This window comes from Poecilia reticulata, chromosome 20, assembly GCF_904066995.2.
Source record: "Poecilia reticulata chromosome 20, P_reticulata-male-v2, whole genome shotgun sequence".
NCBI classification, from domain to species: domain Eukaryota; kingdom Metazoa; phylum Chordata; class Actinopteri; order Cyprinodontiformes; family Poeciliidae; genus Poecilia; species Poecilia reticulata.
Window position 1 is genome coordinate 18,455,992 of NC_088849.1, and position 21,519 is coordinate 18,477,510.

Consider the following 21,519-nt stretch of genomic DNA (forward strand, 5'->3'; position numbering starts at 1 on the left):
GTTTTTACTTTATGTAACTTATCACAAGTCTTTTATAATGTGTAACTTATAATTTCTTGAAGAACAAGTCTTTAAATGATTTTGTCTCCTCCTCTCTTTGTCTTGCAATAAAATGTTAGAGCCTTTGGACTGGTGCAGAGGTTCACCCTATAAAAGAGCAACACTAGACATAGAGTCAGAGTTACAATGCAATGGCTTTGTTCAGATAAATGTGCGAGAATGTCCTATTCAAAGTCCAAAACCTAAAACCATTTCATAATCTGTGGGAAGACTTGAAAATTGTTGCCCTACATACGCTTAATGCAGTCAGACTGAGGTTGAGTTATTTTGCACGCAAGCATTGGCAAAAACATTTATCACTAAATGTGTGAAACATCTCAGCTTACCCAGCTGGAACCTCCAACTATACATCAGTATCCTGCTCAATAGTCTAACAAATAAGTTTTATTTAAAAGGCTGTATAAAAAAAAAAACACACAAATTTGCTCTGTCTCTCAGAAACGAGCCTATATGCACAATTTGGAGGTGTGTTCTTTTGTTCTTATGTGGGACGAGACATTTTCCAATCTGTGAGGTCACTTTATTCATCAGCTAGGAAAGCATACACCACATTCCCCAAAGTACTGGTTACTGGCTGAATTCAGGCGTTCCAATCGCTTCTAAGACCATACGTAGAGAAAATGCTGCACCTATGCCTGCAGACTGCATCGACAAATATTTGTCAAAGAAGTGGTTGTTTGCAGGAGCTCAGTGAAATCCAATATGGTACTGGATTAAGGTGCAACCTGTGCACAGTCACGAGTTTTCCTCCCAACTCCATATTAGTCATCTGTTTATTTTATGACAACATGGATGTGACTGGAAATAAAAGCAACTCAGGACCTATGTGGTAAATGTGGTGCAGAGGTCAGCAGTTGTCTGCAGACAACAAGCTCTTTGTGTGTTCAGATCAGCCTGAGAAACAGGGTGTACAGAACTTCATTAAACGTGTTTTCATGACCAAGCAGCTGCATCCATTTGGTTTGCACTTGGTGTGCAAACCAAACTGCCAGATAAACAGTTGTAAAGAATGGCATCATGGGACAGTTTCATGCTCCCAACCTTATGTGAGCAGCTTTCTCTTCTAACATCAGCATCTGATGCGAAATATAACACATTGTGCATTAAATCTACACGAGTTTCCCTTTTTGAATTGAATTATTGAAATAATAATAATAAAAATCACTGAAAAGTTCATTTATTTCAATTTCTTTTTCTCTTGGTAAGCAATATTTTTTGGTCTCTGTTCATAACAATTGTAGGAATATATGTAAAAAAATAAATAGTTGGGCACTTTTTGGCCTTGCATCAGGTTCAAAGTTTGAATCCCGAAATGAGGACTTCCCTACGGCACAAAATTTGTACGTTCTCCCTGCATTTGTGGGTTCTCTCAGGGTACTCCGATTTCCTCCCACAGACTGTGGGCGAGGCAGGGTGTGAAGGAGAGCGTCGATCTCCCACCACGCCAAGAATACATTTTATTAGGTTAACAACCTCAGCTTTCCAGCTCTGTCCATTGCAGGAGTATTTAGGTTCAGGGTGAGGACACAGAAAGCAGCAGCATGACATATGTGCCATATGGATAGGTTGAGGGAAAGTGGAGCAGTGTTTCCCTCCGGAGGAAAACACATAAGTGTACACATGTCCATGAGTACACTGTGCTGCACAAAAATGACAATTCAAACTGCTAATTAATGGAAAGTGCATAAGATGAAGTTAAATTAGGCTTTAGATGCCCCACATGAATACATGAATCTATATTTTTATGTTATCACAAAGTCTGCAGACTTTACTGTGTTACACAAATTAATTTGGTTTGTATTTACGTTACACCAGTGTGGGTAAATCTGCTGACTCTTTGTTAATTACATAAAATAAAAAGCTGGAGGTAGCACATCTTTTTTTAAAATAAATAATCAGTAAATGTGTCAAGAAAATTATACAGGAAGTGCATCCAATCGTACACCCTACCTCCATCCTACATTTCCTGCCACTTCTCCCCCACTTCCAAGTAGCTGATTTCATCCCCAGCAAAGCCACTCTCATTATAATCTCCCCTGATCCATCTGCACTGGCAGGGAATCAGATATCAAACACGCACATGTTAAAAAAAAACCTGACTTATGAAAAAAGACACTGGTGTATCTGATGTAATTATTCATGTTTTCACCGTGTAAACCTTTTCTCAGAAGCTAGAACTCGTTTTCTAAATTATCTTGACAATCTAACTTTGTTTTTGTAAAATAGATAGTTTTAGCAGCCTTAATGACTAGATTTCATAAAGTGGACATGTAGTAACTTGTAGTTATATAATAACTAAATCTCTAAGCCCCTATTTGGAACAGGCAAAAGGTTCCAAAGCATTAGAAATCAAGGATAATGCACGTCAGAAATACAATACATCTCATCAGTTCCAGTGTACAATGCTACATATTGTGATTTTCAGCTGGTCTGGAGAAAGAAAAAAAAAAACAGAAATCACTCCAATTAAAATCAAAAGGGTAAAATTACACAAATATTCACCACTTACCCATGAGACATTTTTATTCTTGTTTTGTTTGATCATGGCAACAAGTGCAGGCTGGTGGGGTTGCAAGAGGAGCCCAGGTCCTCAGCAGATGTCAGCCCAACCACCTTCTTCCTGGGCGTGTCTGAGCGGGTTCAAAGGTTGATGGCCCGGGGGCAAGTCAAGCTCAGCCATGGGTCATTTTCTGTCCTGCAAACCCACAAGGCAACCATGTCCGCTCTTACTGAACACTGTGTCTGACAAGTCTCCAGTCCCGCTGCATGGAGTAACAAGAAAGTTCACAGACTTCTTCAGGCTCCTTGACGAGGCAAAGAAAGCCAAAACAGGGTGAAAACGTTCCGTATCTCCTTCTGATACCAGCGCTATGTGACCTGATGGACTGGTTATGAATTTAAGCTTACTATTATGAAGCATCCCTTCAGTTTTAACCCCGCCCTCCTGAGCCACAGCATGTGCCCAATCGCAGAGCAGATTGCCGTGGCCAGCTCCCGAGGGTGAGCTTATAGAAGTATTAGGATGAAGACAGTGACTCTCTGGAGGAGAGAACAGAGCTCTTCATTGTCAAGTACACAAAACAAATATCAGTGAGTAAATAAACAACAAGCAACAGACATAAAAAAAAAATAATAATTCAAATTGGAGTTGCTTAATCTACTGTAGTTTCCTTTTCCACTCATTACAGTCTGGTATTTTCTGCTCTTATTCTCCCAGGGGTGCATTTTGTCATCTGACTACTATCTGTTGTCATGGTGCCCTTTTGCTAAGAGACAAATACCGGGACAGATATTAAGAAAAAGGCTAGGCGGCGCTGCCTTTGATGTCTTTTGTAATAGCCTTTTATTATATTAAATCCTCTCTTTTATAAACCACAAGGAATAAATGAGACTTTGATCTCAACCCCTCTGGATTCCTGCTTCACTCACTTTTGTCACAGCTTCCCCTGTCACTTACACTAAAAAGAGCTGCACAGTTTGATTTTAAAAGCTAAACTTAGCTGGAATTGATCAGCGTCTGCAAAAAATGGTTGGTGTCCTGTACAACAAGACAATGTCTATCTGGAGTTAGTGTATTTTAAATCAGTTTTTATGTATATTTGGTGTAACATTAGCTACAAAAAAGGGACTTCATCAAAATATTGAGGTCATGCCTTTGCTCTTATATTGGCATTATGCTACTGTCTCACCAAGTAGGGGACATAACAATAATACTAGTTGCGGATTGTTCAAGCTGTATACTTAGATAAATAGATAGGAAGGAATCAACTAAATCACTAATTTGTTTGGCAAATGTAAATCCAGGAAATATTAATTTGATAATCCACTTTGTAGCTGCAGTTTTTTGGGGGTAAAAACAGATTTTCAAAACGTTGGTGAATTTCAGATAGGACAGACTGTTTATTCACTCTCTTTTATTAACTTTTTTTTTATTTTGTGCAACTGTAATGCCTTTGTTAACTTATTTAGTTTTCTGTAGTCTGCAATAATTAAGACATTTTGTAGACGATCCAATTTTCTCAGAGATCTGAGCTGCAGATTCAAATTCCTTTCCTGAAAATGATATCAATATAGGAGAAAATATGCTGCAGCTTCTTTGTCAGAGTTAGTAGTTTTGAATCCAACACAACATAGTAAATTTCAGAAATTAATGAGATTTTTAACCAATGTGTGTGGACTTAACCTTTACTTGATCTTTTAAAACACAAACACATGTATGCTATCGAGTAATGTGGTTGTACAGACTGAACATGAGTTCTTAGTTTTGAGGCATTTAGTGGACAATATTTTTCCCTCCTATTTTCCAGCAGTTGATCTATAGATCACCAAGGAGCAAAATAAGACCTGACCACTTCCAGTCTCTAGCTAATTGGTGCATCTCTAATCAGTTTTGTGGATGCATTTAGTTTGTTGGCTCGTACATTGGAGAGTAAAATTATCTCTCTCTCATCACACTGTAGGAGGAAAAATAGCATTCATTTTTTACTAAAAGTCTCTCATTCAACAGCACTCAGATAAGCCTTGTGGCCTGTGCAGCGGATTATAAGATGAAGATTACGTTAGTGCTTAAAATTTGAACAGGGAATTGCTTGTCAAAAACAAAATGTCTGCTTCTTCTTGCCTGAAATATGCCGACATATCTCTGATGTTGCATTCCAGTACATCCAAGTCCTCAGGCTCTTAATTGGCTTCAGGCTTGAATCTGACGGTTTTACTGCCATTGAAACAAAGTATGAACATGTGTCAGGAAACTCAATTTCAGTCCATAGTTTTGGTTTTATTGGACAAATATTCCTTGACATGTTGCAAGGACCTCTGGAAGACATTTTGAATGTTTGGTCAGTCATGGAAGAATGCTTGGGTGTAGTACGCATTACTGACATTACTTTACACTCCAATAATTACCTTAACACAACTAATGACTGCAAGACTGAGTATGTGTGGCTAATAATATGGTAATTTGTCAATTACCTAGTCAGTAAAATTAGGACCAAAAAAAAGGACATTTAACTCTTTACAAAGGAACAACTCGTATCCAATTAAAAGTCATGTCTAATGTTACAATTTGTGTGGGGAAAATATTACCTAAATGAGGATGAAACACAGTTCATTAAAATTATAAAACACTAAAAATAGCATGCAAAAAAAAAAAAAATCTCAGTTAATCAAGGCCAAGCACACCTCGTGATCCATGTCTGTCAATCTAATTAATTTTATAGCATGCATATTAGCCAGCAAACCCCCCTCCGGTGCACAACGTTGTCTTCTTCTCAATGCTGTTAATTGGCCTCAACAAACATCTGCTCCTGTTTCCAGTGATGCTCAGTTTGGGCATCCTTGCCAGAGGTGTGAGCTCTAATAGTCTAAAGTCAGCAAAACTACACACTTTTACACAGATTTAATCATGTTGGGAAATTAAAGCCAGCAAATTTGCCAGCAGTTACTTAAGACCGAAAATTAAATGGAAAAAAATAAATAAATAGGAACGACGGTAGCTGTGTTTGTATGGTTTTAAAGGAATAAAGCATAAATTAGTCTTTAAACAAAAAGGGGAGGAAAAAAAACTAGCAAACACCACAGCTTAACAAACACCAGAGGACATACTGAGACATTCTCCTCTAAAGACATGTGTAGTGCTGTTATATAATGTGACGACACCTAAAGATGGAATTTCTAAGCAGGCTGTGCCAGAAACTACAAGCCTCACAAAAAAAAAGATGACAGCACTGCAGCCCTCAGAGCAGCTGCTTTTCTCTGATAGCTGCAAACGGCACATTATGGGAGGGAGACACACATGGCAAATTGCTGTGTAGCAACATATCATCACACACAGTTACCGTTGCTCTACATTTTGCGACTTGTGTCACAGAAAGTTGCCAGTTCCTCCATAGTCCATTGTTCTCTTAGTTTAGTTCATCTAGTTTTATAGTATGTTAAAGTTATTAACGTTAATTCTCAGCTGGTACAAGTGGGTGTTAAATCTGGACAAAGGTCAATCATCTAATTTGGTTAAAGGCCAAGCAAACCTGTGGACTAAAAGTGACAACTTTGTCACTCATATGTATGGCTAAAATAATGTTTGTCAGAATAAACCTGACAAACATTTCTTTGTAGAAAATGGAGGAAAATATGAAAGAAAAAAACAAGATTTAGCACACTTATAGAAAGTGCATATTTATTAGATTAAACTCTAATATACAGTTAAAATTAACTATATAAAACATAAAAAAAACATTAGTAATTATTAGAGCGGTTTAAATCGATTTTAAGATATATTAAAGAAAATTCTAAGGCTTTCCAGCCATTATTTCACTTTTTCCAGACCAGTGAACTACATAAAACTCAGACAGTCGTAACTGCAGCACTGTAAGTCTGTAGGCAAGATCTCGTTGACATCAGTGTTTCCAGGCTGGAATCGAGCTATACGCTGCGAATACCTCCGCAGATATATATCACACTTTCCATTCCGATGACGAGATACATTATGCAATGGTAATGAAAAAAAAAAAAATCTGAGACATTCCTGAGGGGCCTTTGTGACCAATTAGTCGCTCGGTTTCCGGAGATTTCTACATGCTCTGGAAATGTGAAAGAACGTGTAGCTGCTGCCAAGGAAACCCTGCTGCAGTAAACTCTGTGCTGGCTGGACTCACCTCACTGGGCGTGCTTCCCAGTGGCAGAAAAAAAAAGGAATTCCAGCATACACTTTTACCATGAAAGCTCAACTAAAACAAACAACAAAAAAAACTATAGTCTGGGAAGAATTACACTAGTCTGCGTTATAACTCAGGTTTGCTTTCCACGTTGTGTCAGAAAGTGTCAAGTGAGCTGGTTGAGACTAAAACATTGTCTGATGATGACACTATCTCTTGCCTATTAATGTCAGTGATGACCATGAATAGGACAAGGGTTCATTTTAAAAAAGGGCAAAATAATGGCAGGGCTCTGAGACCGACTGCTGGATCCAATTAATCTGAGCAGATTTTGCTGAGATCTCATAACCTCATCCTGATTCGGGTTTCTGCTGCTGCTTCACGGTAAGCAGGAGAACCTTGAATGCAAATTGGGGAACGAAAGCAGGCCTGCTGTCTTCAATTAGCCGACTTTCCATGAGGAGTGTCTGGGATTGGCTACCAAGTCTTTTAGACAGATTCCCATCCGGCCGGGTCTCTGTGCTCCACATTCCATCCAGAGCAGAATTGTGTTCTGCCCCATTTCAGATGTAAAACGGCGGTTTGGTGCCCCATATTGGAAACGTGAGAAGGGGTGACATAGACTGAGAGCTGTGTCACAGCAGCTGGAGTCCTCTGAAGTTCAGCCACGCTGTTCCCCCAGCCAACAGTCCAGCTCATTATATTCATTTCTTCATGGTTCTTTTCTGCCCAGTCATCAAGCAAACACATGCTGGTAGAGATCCTCAGCCACAGCAAATGCTTGTTTTCATGCAAACCTCTTAGTCATGCACTTTAACATTCTTTACTAGTGTCTCAAGATATGGGCAAGCAACAATCCAATCATCTGCTAAATTAAAGCTTGCTCAGTCGTACAGTAAACGTTGCATAACATAAATCCAAGCGATGTGACCAAACTGTAGGACTCCGAGTTTGTCATCTTTTTTTCTTCTAAGATATCTCAGACTGGGTTAGAGGAGAAGTACACCACAGAAAAAAAATTAGAAGACACTGTTGAGGTGCTGACAGAAGTGGGTAAAAGGGAGTCATTATCCACAGTGACACAAGTTTTACAAATATGGATTGAAAGTCCACTCAGAAAGGAAGAAATCACTACTACTAGAGAAAAATAGAACTATGATTTTGCCATTTAAAATACACTTTCAAGAGGATATGTCAGGGAATTCAAACTTGGGAACATTTAAGTCTTCCAAATGGACAATGACCCTAATCAGACAGCCAAATTAGATTCAAAGTGGCTTGAAGACAATAAATCAATGTTTTGGAGAGGCTATCAAGTCCTGAATACATAGAGTTTGTGGGCATAGAAAGGCAGCCCACAAACCTGACCCAGCCATACCAGAAGTATCAGGAGAAGTGGACAAAAATTCTTGAAAAAAAAATTGTCAATAAGCTTGCGGAAGAATATCCAAAACATTTGACCCAAAGATGTGATTCGAGGGACCATCTCAACTTCATTTCTCATCTGGTTTCAAGTGTATATAGCATTAATTTAGTTAACTTTAATGCTATTTGCAGGACAGAAATAAGTGATCAGTCATGAGGGGAAAAGCATAAAAAAAAAAATCAAAAAAATCTCCATCCTTACTTTTTATCCTGAACTGGACAAGAAGTTACATTTATATTAACATTTTAAGTGCATCAAAGACTGTATGCAAAGAATGTAATTATTAGTAATTTTATTGATTAAAGCAGATTGCATGTTCATAGTAAAAACACAGAACAGCAGTAATGGCGCCATTACATTTAAAGTCTTTTTGAAAGTCTATCATGCCTTTCCAACACTTCAAACCCCAAAGCCAGGTGTAGGATAAAACTGAACAAAACAGCACAATTAAAAACCAAGTATGAATCCATGTGCGCTTTGTTATCCCGTTTTATGTGATGGGAACACAGTGTTCCTGTACTCAAAGAATTACTGTCTCCAATGTTGAAATGACTCATTTTAAGCAATATGTTAAGAAAATTCAGCGTTATTAAAATGTAATAATGTCTCAATAATGTTGGGAAATTAAGTCTGTGTAGAATAGTTTTGTTGATGCCTTTGCACTGCGCACACTTGCTCTCATGCGAGTATAAAGTTAAAAAGCATAACAAGGCCATCTAGTGGAGAACTTAAACAGTGTGAACAATTTCTCTGCAGTCGAAAAGCATTGGCTGAAAAGCATCTACAGCTCCAGTTTAGAAAACAGAAGCAGAAAATATCTCTTCCCACAGAGAGTACAAGTGAAAGCACTTAAGAGAATCTACTCAAATGATGAAAGGCTGATTTAAGCGTACAAATCTCTACAGAATGATTGTTGGGAACACACTGCCGTGTGACATTTCTAATTTTAGACACCAGCAAACAAACAACAATAAACCAGCAGTGGCCAATAAAGTCAAAGTGTCAACTCTGTAATAATTAAACTGGAAGCCATTGTGTTCAAACATGTCACCATCTCAGTTGTCCGTGCAAAGCCTAGAATAAACATAGAATTAAACATTTATGATGTCTGGCTGAATGCTGGAAATTTTCAGCATACAGCAAGTGCAAAAAAAAAAAAAACTCATCTAAATGATGCAGGATTTTGGACTCTTTCAGAATACAATCTAAAAATTGCAGAGCGGTGATTAAATCAAGAAGGAAAGCTGGTGTTTGAAGCATGTTCTCCAATAAATTATTCACACAGCAAACCTCATGTCAGACTGTTATTTGAAAGAAAACAGATTATTAATTTGCACAGGATGCCCACTTTTGCCTTCGTCATGTTTTTTTAATCTCTCCTCGCGATCCCCCCCGGATGAATCAGGATCAGAGCATCAAACTCACATATGGAAGCTCTGCTCTCCGGCGATGGCCCAGCCCACAGCACGGCATGAAGGGGACCAGGGAGGGGAGGAATGGGCGGCCGTCTCACAGACTCCCCATCAGGCAGAGGCGTTTGCGACGCTCAGCCTCGATCCATGCGTGCAGACTTGATCCACAGCGTTGCGGACCACCGAAACACACACACAAATGCCAAGGACACACACTGCAGGAGTGAGACAAGAGAGTACAGGACTGTCCTACTCACCAGCCCCTCCACCTCATCCACTCCCCCCACCCGCTAGTTCGGATGATTCAGAAAGTCAGATTGTGATCCTCCCCTGCCGACCCATCTCCAGACTGTTGCAGCAGGGCTCCCGCCGTCCGCCAGCGAGGTGCACGCCTAAACTGTTTACCCCACTCCAGAATCTGTCCACGCTCCAGGACATCTTTTGTGCTGCCAAATCCTCTGCAGCACTGCTGTGCAGGCTGGCACGCTGTTTTAGCTGCAAGTAGATTTTGACCCATTCGTTGCACACAAGTTTCTTCTCAGCAGCATGGGAGGTGGAGTTCCAAGTGTCCTTGATAGACCAATGTACGAGCCACTACGCCTCTTTGGTTCACAACTCTGCTCTTACTTTAAAAGCTTTATACACATACAGATGCGCACACGCGCACACACAATGGCTTCGTAAAGTTACTTTTTTGTCCCCAGATAGCGCCTGTGTCATCACTCGGTTCTCATTTGCAATGCAACAGCTTTCATGCATTCAGGTGTGGATGATGGGGCCGGACTGAAACGAGACGTGGTGACTTAAAAGGCTGGACTCTACCTTGATGTTACAAAGAGAGCAGAAGAGAGCAGAGCCGCAGCCCGTCCACGCTTATGCACCGGAGGGAAGTCATTTGCACACTTCAGTTGCGACCGTAGCAGCACTGTTGGTGTGATCTGTTTTAATCACACACACTCTTGTCTTTCCTCCCAAATGAAAGACTTTCTAATGGTTAGTTAGTGAAACACAAAAATCACTCATTCTCTCCTCGTTTCAAAGCTTGAAGACATACAGAGCTCTGCTAAAGTATACCTACCCCCTTTAAATTGATCCAATTTGAAACATTGCAACAACAAATTTCAATTTTAGGAGACTTATCTACTTATACTTTCAATAAGATGCATATTTCCATAAATAAATCACCTCATAAATTTGAATCAGGCGATAGTCTTAAATTAACTTTGATCATGAGCAGAACAGCAACCCAGTGTATTTTCTAACAAAAAAAAATAAAATTCACCTGCAAGCAGAAATTGCTTCGCATTACTGGAGAGTTCTGGAGGTGGCTGCCATCTTGTCATGTTTTTCATGTTAATAAATTCTGGTGTTACAGCAACTGCTCTTTTATACACATACAGTAAATAATCAATAATCACTCAGAGCATGAAAGCTCGAAAACAATATTTGAATAATTGTTTTGCATTTTCTTACACTGTAATAAAATGAAAGTGGAAGTGGCTAAAATTGGTATCGGCAAGTCGAGGAGTTTCTGGTACATCCCTCATGGAAAGTCCAACTATTGATAAGAAATAAATAATAAATGCTTTTGAAACAACATTTAAACAAGGCAGATATGGTAAATTAATTATAAGCAGAAAAAAAAAAGAGTTACAATGTTGTCTTAGTCTGATATCAGTTACTTCACCCTTGATCATGGACATGTTAGTTGATGATCTCCGTTCTCTGTGCCAACACACAATCTGACGTTCAATATAAAAAGGCAGCCTGAGAGCAGGCCTTTTGCATTTCTCAGAATTTACTGTCTACTTTGTATTTAAATTGATCTAAAGTTCAAGCAACAATCTCCATCCAGACAAGAATAAATGGCTACCTAATAATAATGCGGAACCCGTTCAGGGCCAGCAGGTGGCATTGCCATATAAACTGCAACTTAAGAAAGACAAGCGATCAAAATTCAGAGCACAGCTACTGAAAACGCTCAGCTGTGAGCTCTGTTGGCCTTTGCAACAAGAAGGTCCTGGACTCTAAACCGGGACAAGAGTATTTTCTCCCTGTTCATGAGTGGATCGTCTTTGGTACTTCAGTTTTTGCAACTGGAATTTGAAGGGATGTTAAAATATAATCTTTATTAATCAAATACACTGTTTAATGTGAACATCTGTGTTAAATCATTCCAGGCGTATTTTTAAAAAAATAGGAAAACTAAAAATGTTTTGTTGTTTCCAACAACAAACAAAAATTATGCGCAAGTGAATTAGGCTGCGATGTGATCGTTTAATTTGAGTTCAACTCAGTTTTCCTCATTAATAATGTAGGTTGTGGTTTTTGCCAAAGAAAATAAAAACAAGTAAGATTTTTTCTCTCTCTCTCGAATTTGGGTATTTCTTTTCTTATGAGGAATTCTCCTCCATCACCAGTGAACAAAACGCACACCGTCAGCTGTGACAGTCCGTGCTCATCCATGACAGTATATCAGTATCTATATATTTCTCCAGGCTTGACGAACACAGAATCCAACAGGAACTTGGCAACGTCGTTCATCAGGGCCAAAGCTTCCTGCAGCAATACTTCATGGGCTGACATGTGTCTGCTGTGATGAAAAGGCGTCATTATAAGCAGAACTGCAGACCTTACAGTGAGAGGGGAGCACTATATATCAGTTAACCTGTCAGAGCCTGTCACTGTTAAGACATAATCATCAGTCACCAACTGGTGCCAATAATAACTCTGGAGAGCAACATCACAGATAAAAAAAGCTTTCATTTTAATTACAATTTTCTTTTTTTCTTTTTTTAAGAACTTAAACGATGCATTTACTCCTGCTTTGGGTTTTGCTCATTGCATACAATAAACAAACTCAGTCTAATCATGGTAGTAATAAAACAGCTAAGATGTGTTTATTTCTCTCTGTACAATCATGACAGCATCAATTAATCACCCAGGCAGCAGGAGCAGGCTTTTAATACATGGGAACAAGTTAATTAAATTACTCCATTTTCTGATTAAAAACACCAAATCGACGTAATTAAACACGCTCGTTATGGATCAGTGCGAGACGTTCTCGCTTTTCTATGCATAACGTGTTTTTCATAGACTTTGTTTTTTTCTAGCAGCTTGTTTGAAATGTTTTGATAAATGGCAATAGCCCGCACTTGTTTAGCGCTTCAGTATGATCGGTCACTCACCCATTGTGTACCGCTGGTGGAGAGCTACCATTGAACTGACCACTACCAGCAGGCAGGGCAGGTGACATGTATTTGGGTCTGAACCAGCAACTCCACTGTTTTCTATGACACTACATGAAGTGGCAGAAAACTGGCAAATTCCAAAAATCTTGTTTATGTTTCTGAACAACTTGATCTTACTAGATTTCTCATTTAATGGAGATTTTGACAAGTTAAAGACTGAACCCCTTAAAAAAAAAAAACTTGTTAAAAACAAAATATGAAACTTTCCAAGCTGGACAGTAGTAAATAAACATTCCTTCTTGATTTAGCTTTTAAGCAAACATAGCAAGTTCCAACAAGAACTTCAGCAAGTTAAACTTCAAACAGTGCCATTTTTTTCCCCTCCCAACATTATTATACTGAGTAGATTAGGCAAATTAAGCTTAGTTAAGCACGTCCCAAGCCCCTAAAAATCCTTCATAAAGTGCAAAAGCTGCCTCAATGGTCTAACAGCAGTCTACAAACGTCATACCAAGCACAACAAAGTTGCTCATTACACATTTCAAACAAGTTTTGAGTGCCTTATAAAAGGACTACTTTGAGAAAAAAAAAACTAATCAAAAATCTTTTAATAACCCCTTGTGCTTCCAATAGATTTCTCTCACGCTCACTTTTGTTCTACGTACTAAAAATCTGTTAATTTCTGTCATAAAACGATTAAGTGATTTTGTTTTCCTACGCTGTCCTCTACTTCGGTGTCTCCCTCCTTTGCCTGTGCTGCTAATTCCTCATAAGAGTGGGGCTGTTCCTGCTGGGCTCCACTCGAGTGTTTCCAATCACCTCATCAGGCCACAAGCTTAGAGGACCAGCATGACTTCTCGGTGTTGCCAGATTGTCCAACTTGGTTGAAGCAATCTAACGTTAGTCACTATGCTGGAAGTATCCTCCTGTGACTGACTTTGTGTCTTACTGTATTCAAGAAAATTCATCCCGTTGGCCTTCATTGGGTTTCCAGATTGCTTCTTCAGGATGCAATAGCAAAACCTGCATGGGAAGTTCACCCTCGCCAACCAAGATTTTCAACGACGTTCGAGTTGGCATGGATCAGATGCTCATCCGAGATCAGCTGTTCATCACCGACCTCGGCTACATGTGAATTTGAAGCCGATCGGAGTATCGAAGCATCACAACTGGAATTATCACAGAATTATTCACAAACCATAACTCTGATCTGCAACGATCACTCCCACAAACCTCTCAACACCATTTTTTTTATTTTATTTTTGAAACAGTTAGGTTAAACTGTTTGTTTCATGATGTTCCCCACATCCTCTTTCCTCTGACTGACACATATAAGGCAAACAAGAAAGAAGGTCAGCGCTTCCCTCGGGAGATTTTTCTGGATGAAAACAAAAGATAAAAACGGCAACTATCCCAGTTTTTTTTTTTTAAGTTTTATGAAAATAAACAAAACTCTCTAAGCATTTACTTCAGAGTTTCATTAGATTAAACTTTTGCCCTCAAAACTATGTTTAGCTTCCCTTTCCTATGAGACACTTTTGGATCAAATATGTTTGCTTTAGGTCACAGAGACTTAAGAGCTCCCTAGATATTAACAAATTGTCAATGATTCTCCTCCTGTCATATTTGTACCAAAGACAGGAGCTCTGCAGTAACCTAGCAACCAGCTAATAATTTTTAGACTAGTAAATAATTTAATCTAATCCCAAACCGATTCAAAAATTCCTCAATTTCATTGAGAGATGAGCCATTTTCAATTCAAACATATTGTAGAGGCTACAAATTCGTCATATTATGAAACTGCTTCCAAATAATATTTAAAATCACTCTTTGTAGGTCTGATATTTCACGGTAAACTTCCACAAAGACCCTTTTGAAAGTAACTGATTTGGACATAAAGCTGTAAGCACAAAAACCTAGGAATACAATCAGCAGCTAACCACAGTGAGTTCCTCTGACTCGCAGCACTCTTTCCCCATCCAGATGCTGAACTGCTGGAGGACTAAGCTGTATTAGCCAAGCTGCTGGCTCTTGCCCAGCAGTGCAGGAAGCCAAAGCTAACAGAGCCGTTTGCAACCCAGAAGAAACCGAAGATGGGTGTCGGCTCTGTGTGGTAACACTGGAAAAAATGCAAGATGATGTAGATCCAACAAAAGATAAACACAAATTTGGATCACTGTGCAAAGAATTCTATTAAAAAGAAGAACCAAAAAAAAAATAATAGAGAGCTTTAATCAACTTTAAAAAGTGAATCAAGATTTTTTTTTTTTTACTGATAAAGACCAACTGTATCCTCCACATGGAAGCTTGCACAAAGCATTACAAGTGCATTCAATCCTATTACGTCGCATCAACAACACGAGTCAAGAAAACAAAAGAAACTGTATGACATCTTGTATACAGGGGAACGAGTTTGAACAGGTTACGCAACGTAGGTTTCATTCACATTTCAAGGTGTTACGATATTCAGTTTATATACCAGCAATGTTATATTTTACCACTAGATGTCAGTCTTGTGCCACTGTGACAAATGATAAAAGCGTCCACAGCATCTTCAAGACGTCTTACTTCTATTCTAGAATCCACAAAGATTTTGGTGCGAGGAATTAACTTCTAATCACAGAATATAAATTACCATTTGGAGTAAACACAGTCCAGAAGATGGAGAGAAGCTCATAAAGAAAGAACAAAAAGTGTGTTTTTGTTGTCATTTGAACGTTTGAGCAACGTTTATTGGTAAATGTGGTACAATAAGTAAAATTACACAGCAGTAATGCAGTAGATGGAATCATGAGACGTTTGTAAAAAAGATGGAGTGAAAGAAGGAGGAGGCGGGCAACAGAAAGTGGAAGTGGGCAACTTGAAGCAATCATTTACATCTACATAAGTGTGGGAAGAAGCAAGAGGTTAATTATGACGTAACGCTCGGAGTTACATAAAAATAAAAATAAAAAATCACTGATTGAACTGCGTTTCTGTATCCTCATTTATACTGGCTAAAGCTCCTCAATAGCTGCTTGTTCTGTTGGGGGGGTTGTTATGCTTCTGGAGAGGAATAGGGGTGAAAATTGAGTATTTTAGTAAATTACTGAAATAAAGCCTGAAATAAAGCAAATATAATCAACGCAAGATTTCTACTTCTGCTTATGGTGTAAACTAAAAAGATCACAGCATATGACTTATTGATAAATATAAGGTCTGAATGAAACTTTTGTATTTATAACCCGATTTGTTGAGCGCAGACAAACCGGCATCTTAAGACAGAAGTAAATAAATGAACAGAGATAAATACAGTCTTAAAAAGACTGACATGACAACATTTTTCTGCTTTAAAAGGTTAGTCATTTTCTTAATCACTGCAAAGGGCAACAATCTAATGGGTCACAGTACAGCGAAGTATCTGTTTGGATTTTGTTTGTTTTGTTCTTCCGTTTCTGGCTCTCTGTCTTGTCAGCTCTGCTGTAAGAGAGTCTCTACTGTAATGACAGTCTAGATCAGATTCAGGAAGCTTCATACAAAAGTAGAAATTGAAAATAGATTAGCTTACAGATGTGTAATGTTTAATGGACTCACCCACTACAGAAAACTGACTGTGTGTCTGAGGGGTAGATCGTAGTTTCCACTGTTGATCGCAAATAAGGATTCAAGTATTTATGAGCAACAGCTATGTGAAGCTACGTATATCTGACTTACACAGTTAAGGATTTGAGCTGCAAACCCTGAATATTGCATAATTGCCACTACTGCTGTAGCGTAGAGCTAACTTGTGGCACTGCCAGAGTTTTTCCTTGCCAGCAAGTGTAATTTCACAAAAAAATTTGAATATTACACAAGACTAATTAAAAGCTGGCTGTTTGCAGACCCATCTACGAATATACAAATGTGACATTCCTTGACTGAATCAAAGACAACACTAGAGTAATCTTACTTCGGGGAAAGAGAAAAGAAGAGACAGAAGTCAATTATGCTTTTCATATGAAAATCAAACTTCAAAACCCAGGAGGAAGAGTCGAGAGGAGGCCATGTCATATCTGATGTCTGCTGAGTTTGATCATTTCTAGCCATCTGCCACATTAGTGAATTTCATGCTTCCCTCTGCTCACAAGCTTTCTTGTGAGTTTTACTTTCCAGTAGGACTTGGAACTTGTCCACACAGTCAGATGTACCGACACCAACTGTAATTAATCTATGTGACATAGAAGCTTCACTAATGAACTAAATAAACATTATGGTGATTGTTTTTTAATTGACTGAAAGTGTAAATGTACAGGAAATATCCAAAAATTAAAATAATTTTAGCCTTTTTACTGCTCACAGTCACTTTTCAGGTTTTCTATAAGTTTCACAGCTTCAACAGACCATTGGTGACATTTTACTGACCAGAGGGAAAATGTAGAATGGCTCTTGATACTGTTGAACCTATTAAAATAAAACAAACAAAAAAAAACATTGTAGTAAAGTTGGTGACAATTATTTTTATTAGCTCTTACTTACACTCAAGAATTGAGCCCACCACCTTCAGCACCAACATAGTCCTTGTCAGGGAAGCGATGGTATCGATCAATCGAGAAGCATGTTGCCATTCCATCCAAACCCCACACACAGTCATGCACAAACACACTCACTTTTGAAAGCAGTTTAGGGAAAATCAAAGTTGGAGTACCAGGAGAGGATATGAATGCTCTGTAAAACCCAGATTTGGACCCGGGACCTGCTGGTTCCAAGATTTCAAGTATAAAGACAACACTTCATTATGAGTCCATGATAAATATTTGTGCAGTGTGCAAAACTGAAACAAGGTACCTTAAAAAAAATGGATGGGCAAGCCAGTAACACGCAGGCTACATTCTGGTATCTTGCACTTTGACAAGTGATTGCCAAAGCTTGACTCGATTTAAACAGCAAACTACACTGCAAAACGGACTAAAGCCCTTCAGCACATCTAAAAACAGGCAGATGCTAGCAAAGCACACAGTTCCACAGCAAAACTAATCCACCTCCACGAAAATATCAAACCATTTATCTCTGGATGTTTACATTTGCTACCAAATCTGAGTCAGTGTTGCCCTGCTCCCCTCTCAATGGAGCGGCGAGCTCTAGTTAAACGCTGACCCCGCTACTCCCACGGCTGAGCAGTCATGTCTGGCATGGCCCTGCATCCTTCCCAGCCTCCTACATGCTTCCCCCCAGGGCATCGGGCCGTGACCACAGGGAGCATCTCTCATCCTCTCTCTCGCAACCAGCTCTCTGTCTCTCGGCATGAGTAATTCTGTCCTGCAGGAGCTGTTCGTGAGAAGTTAGCGGAAGTTGCAGCCGACGCTTGGGGCGGTAGGGGATCGATCAAACAGCGACGCTTATGAGATGTTCCGAAGACACCTACAGGTCCGAAACATTTATAAAAGTGCAGAAATAAAAGGTCAGACAGGAAGCAGGAACGTTCAACATTTTTTCCAAACTCCTGGTTACTGGCAAGTTGTTATATCGCCGATCAAAAAAGACAAGAAGACTGATTTGTGTGACTCAATCCAAGACGGTGTAAGTTTTGTGCTGTGTTTTCTTCTTTGTGCAGAAAGGAGAACTATAATTCACAACAAATAAAAGGAAGAATAAGGTCAGAGCTGCCACCACAGCTGAATAACAGTGTTTACATTATTATCCAAACAGAGGGGAGGTTACGGGAAAGCTTGCTATTTCTGGGATCGTCCTGCAGCAAATATGTAAAGGAGGATATTTTTGTTCAGCATACAAGGTCCTCGCTGACCTCATCTTCACATCCCCGTGCTAATAAACAGCCACATCTCTCTTTAGATGATGGTGTAAGAAAGCAAAGGGATGACCAATCACTGCCCGCTTAAGAGACGACTCCGACTGCAGGGAAAATCCTCATTTAGGAAAAGGACTGTGGGAATGGGAATGAGCTCCCAGGGGTGGTGGTGGTACAATCCGGCAATTTCTTACTAAGCAGCTTCTCTGAAGCACTGAGACGAAGCAGATGGCCGTCTAGGAGGTGCCATTTTGTTCTGATCTGCTCCGGCTTCCCGTCTCTCTGCCGCCGCCGTGCCAAAGACAAGACAACCCATGCCTCCTCCAAAAAAGGCAGAACTATTCAGCAGTGTGCATCCTCATCCCGACCTGTCCTGTCCCTTTGCAGGTCAGCTCAACAAAGAGCAGGCTCATTAAATATGTTCCTCTCAGGGTCTGCTTTATAACAAACCGCTGAGCTGAAGCTTCAGCCACACCAGAATGCAGCTAAGACGAGAGACTTCCACTCAACACAACGTACCCAGAGGTGTTTACAGAAGCCTTTCGCTGCTGTGCACATCTTCTCCGTGATGGATGATGATGACTGAGGTTGAGCTCTTGAGCTGAATTGCTTTTGCTGTCAATTTGTTTACAAAAAAAACTCAGACACACACAAACACAAGTGTTGGACTCCAAAGGAAAAGAAAATGTATACAAGACATCAAAGTGCATCTCACTGAAGTGCGGGGTTACTGTGCAGCCCGGAAAAAGTAAGGAATCCGATTTCCGCTCTGGGTAAACACAAGGAAACTATGGATTTTTTTTAAATGTGTATTTGCAGATTTATTATATATAAACTTATATCAGTCCGTCCGTCCATTGCCTTACATTCTGTGAGTTTTTGCAGGTCAGTGGGGAGTGAGAACAAGTTGGCACCCAATTAATGGTGATAAAAATAAAGTTTATGTACAAAATAATGGAAACTTGTTCCCATGTGTTGGAAAAGCACATATCAAAAGTTCCCACTATATGCAAACTGAAAATGTCGAGAGGGTTTTTTAAAATAAAACTTAATGGCGTAGTTACCTGCCGAACAAGGCTGTTTGTTGTAGTGTCAGAAGAAGTGCTGCCGTCGGATCCTTTGAACCGACCTTTTCTCCTGGCTCCTTTGCCTTGAGTCTGAAGAGACAAAATGACACATATTTAAAGAAATATTTCTCCAACAAAATGAAAAGAGACAAACCAAAAACAGCTGTAAAAGACAGAAAATGCCATCTTCAGAGGTAACTGCTTGACAGTTTGTCCTCAGATGTGGTCTCACACGTACTATTTTAAATAGCCCATCAAATCGTTGTTAACTCAATAATAAAGTTGCTTTCTCTCAGGTGTAGCATTCGTTCAATTTCACAGAATGATGGCAATTATGTGGGTGGTCCACTTTCTCCGCAGTAAGATGAAGGGGTTGGAAACGTAGCCTGGAGCGCAAATGCTCATATGTTGTCATTAGCAACTGAATAACAGACATTTATTTCCAGCCTGCCTTTCAGTCTAGCTCACTCCCCTGGGACATGTTTAAATATGCATATAAAACGAGAACACAGAGAGCTGCTCCTCAACAGCCCCACTTCAGCTAAACGTCATGAGAACAACCGCAGAAAATATTATATACCGGTAATCAACTAAACTGTTAAAACTCAAGAAATTTGGGGGGAAAAAAATGATGTCACAAACATATGAACAAACTAGGAGGAAGAGTTGAAATCTAGAAAATGAATAATTTTAAGATTAATCTAACAGTGCAATTTGGCTAGAAAAAGTAATTATTGCAGTAATAACTTTTTGAATAGGCTGACCTCTTTTTATTTATTTATTTATTGGGGTGTGAAATGCATTTCTACTCAGAATATCAATTAAGACAGAGGATAACCCAACCTGCAGCTAAAATTCACCAGAATTTTAAATAATAGTTGTGAACCATTAACATTCACCAGTCAGATAACCAGACTGTTTTCATTGCACTTCTCAAACAGACAAATGTTGCAAGTGTGTTTTACATAAGTGAAAAACAAACTAAAATTGATTAAATACAGATAAGTAAAAAAAAAAACCTGTAGAGTGAAGACGAAAAGAAGCAGTGGAAAAATCTAAACATTTTATAAATAAACTAAAGAATAACAGAAAATGTGATCCAAAATAAATTACCAAGAAATGGCACACAATCAATGATGTATTGCACAAATATATTTGACACATCGCCAGTATTTTAATTTAAGAACGTTTTCACCAATAAGAAAAACGGAAGTAGACAGGTGAGTTGTTAATTAGATTGTTATCACCGTCTAAACTTTTGTTTTCGTTAAACACTATGAAGAGCAGGAAGTTAAATTACTTTAAATTAAAACAACTTACTTGAAGAGTCGGGTGTTCCAGAGTCTCCATGTGACTTTCCGGAGGGTTTTCTGCTTTAGCTTTGGGGCTATTGTTGACGACCATTACACCACTTCATAAAAACACTGAGGGACCCTCTTTTTCTTGGAGAAATACCCCACTTGCGACCGAGACGAACGCAAACGCGCATGCCTAACACGTGTGTGCCGAGCAGGGGAGAGGAGCTGCTTGTTGCTCAGCTCTCAGCGCCAATCTTCAAGTTTGACTCGGCAGGATTAGAGGAGGAGCCACTCGGATTCCGATGCCGGTGATGATGTGACTCCTTGTTTTATTTTAGCCTTCAGCATCACAGAGCCTCCTGAGCAGCGCTCTCCTTCCCACACGGGCTGAGAGAGAGAGAGAGAGAGAGAGAGAGAGAGAGAGAGAGAGAGAGAGAGAGAGAGAGCGCGCGCGCGCTGCTGTCGCCGCTCCATGCGCCCTGTCCTCCACCGCCCAGCCTCCTCACACTGTCATGGGATGAACTTAAATCACAGAGTCCCTCCAGAAGAGGCAAGTTTAACATTAATTCTTCAGATTATAAAGAGCCGCGTCAAGGAGTGACACGTTTACAGGGAACAAAAATGCTTAATTGTTTCCGCGGGAGTGTA

At 39.5% G+C, this 21,519-nt stretch overlaps 1 protein-coding gene across 4 annotated transcripts in view; it reads right to left on the reverse strand.

Moving 5' to 3' along the window:
- Positions 1-21,245, reverse strand: part of cacnb2a (calcium channel, voltage-dependent, beta 2a) — a 71,224-nt gene extending 49,979 nt beyond the window's left edge. Inside the window, exons 1-2 of one of the 4 annotated variants that reach the window (XM_008396703.3) lie at positions 20,894-21,245; positions 19,571-19,663 (exon numbers count right to left, since the gene is read on the reverse strand). In XM_008396703.3, coding sequence (XP_008394925.2) covers positions 19,571-19,663; positions 20,894-20,977 — 177 coding nt within the window. In that variant the 5' untranslated portion in view covers positions 20,978-21,245. Of the gene's footprint in view, positions 1-2,569; positions 3,042-9,564; positions 10,625-19,570; positions 19,664-20,893 lie in introns of those variants that run through there. The other 3 variants (XM_008396706.3, XM_008396707.3, XM_008396708.3) reach the window with 3 other exon arrangements.
- Positions 21,246-21,519: the final 274 nt, after the last annotated feature.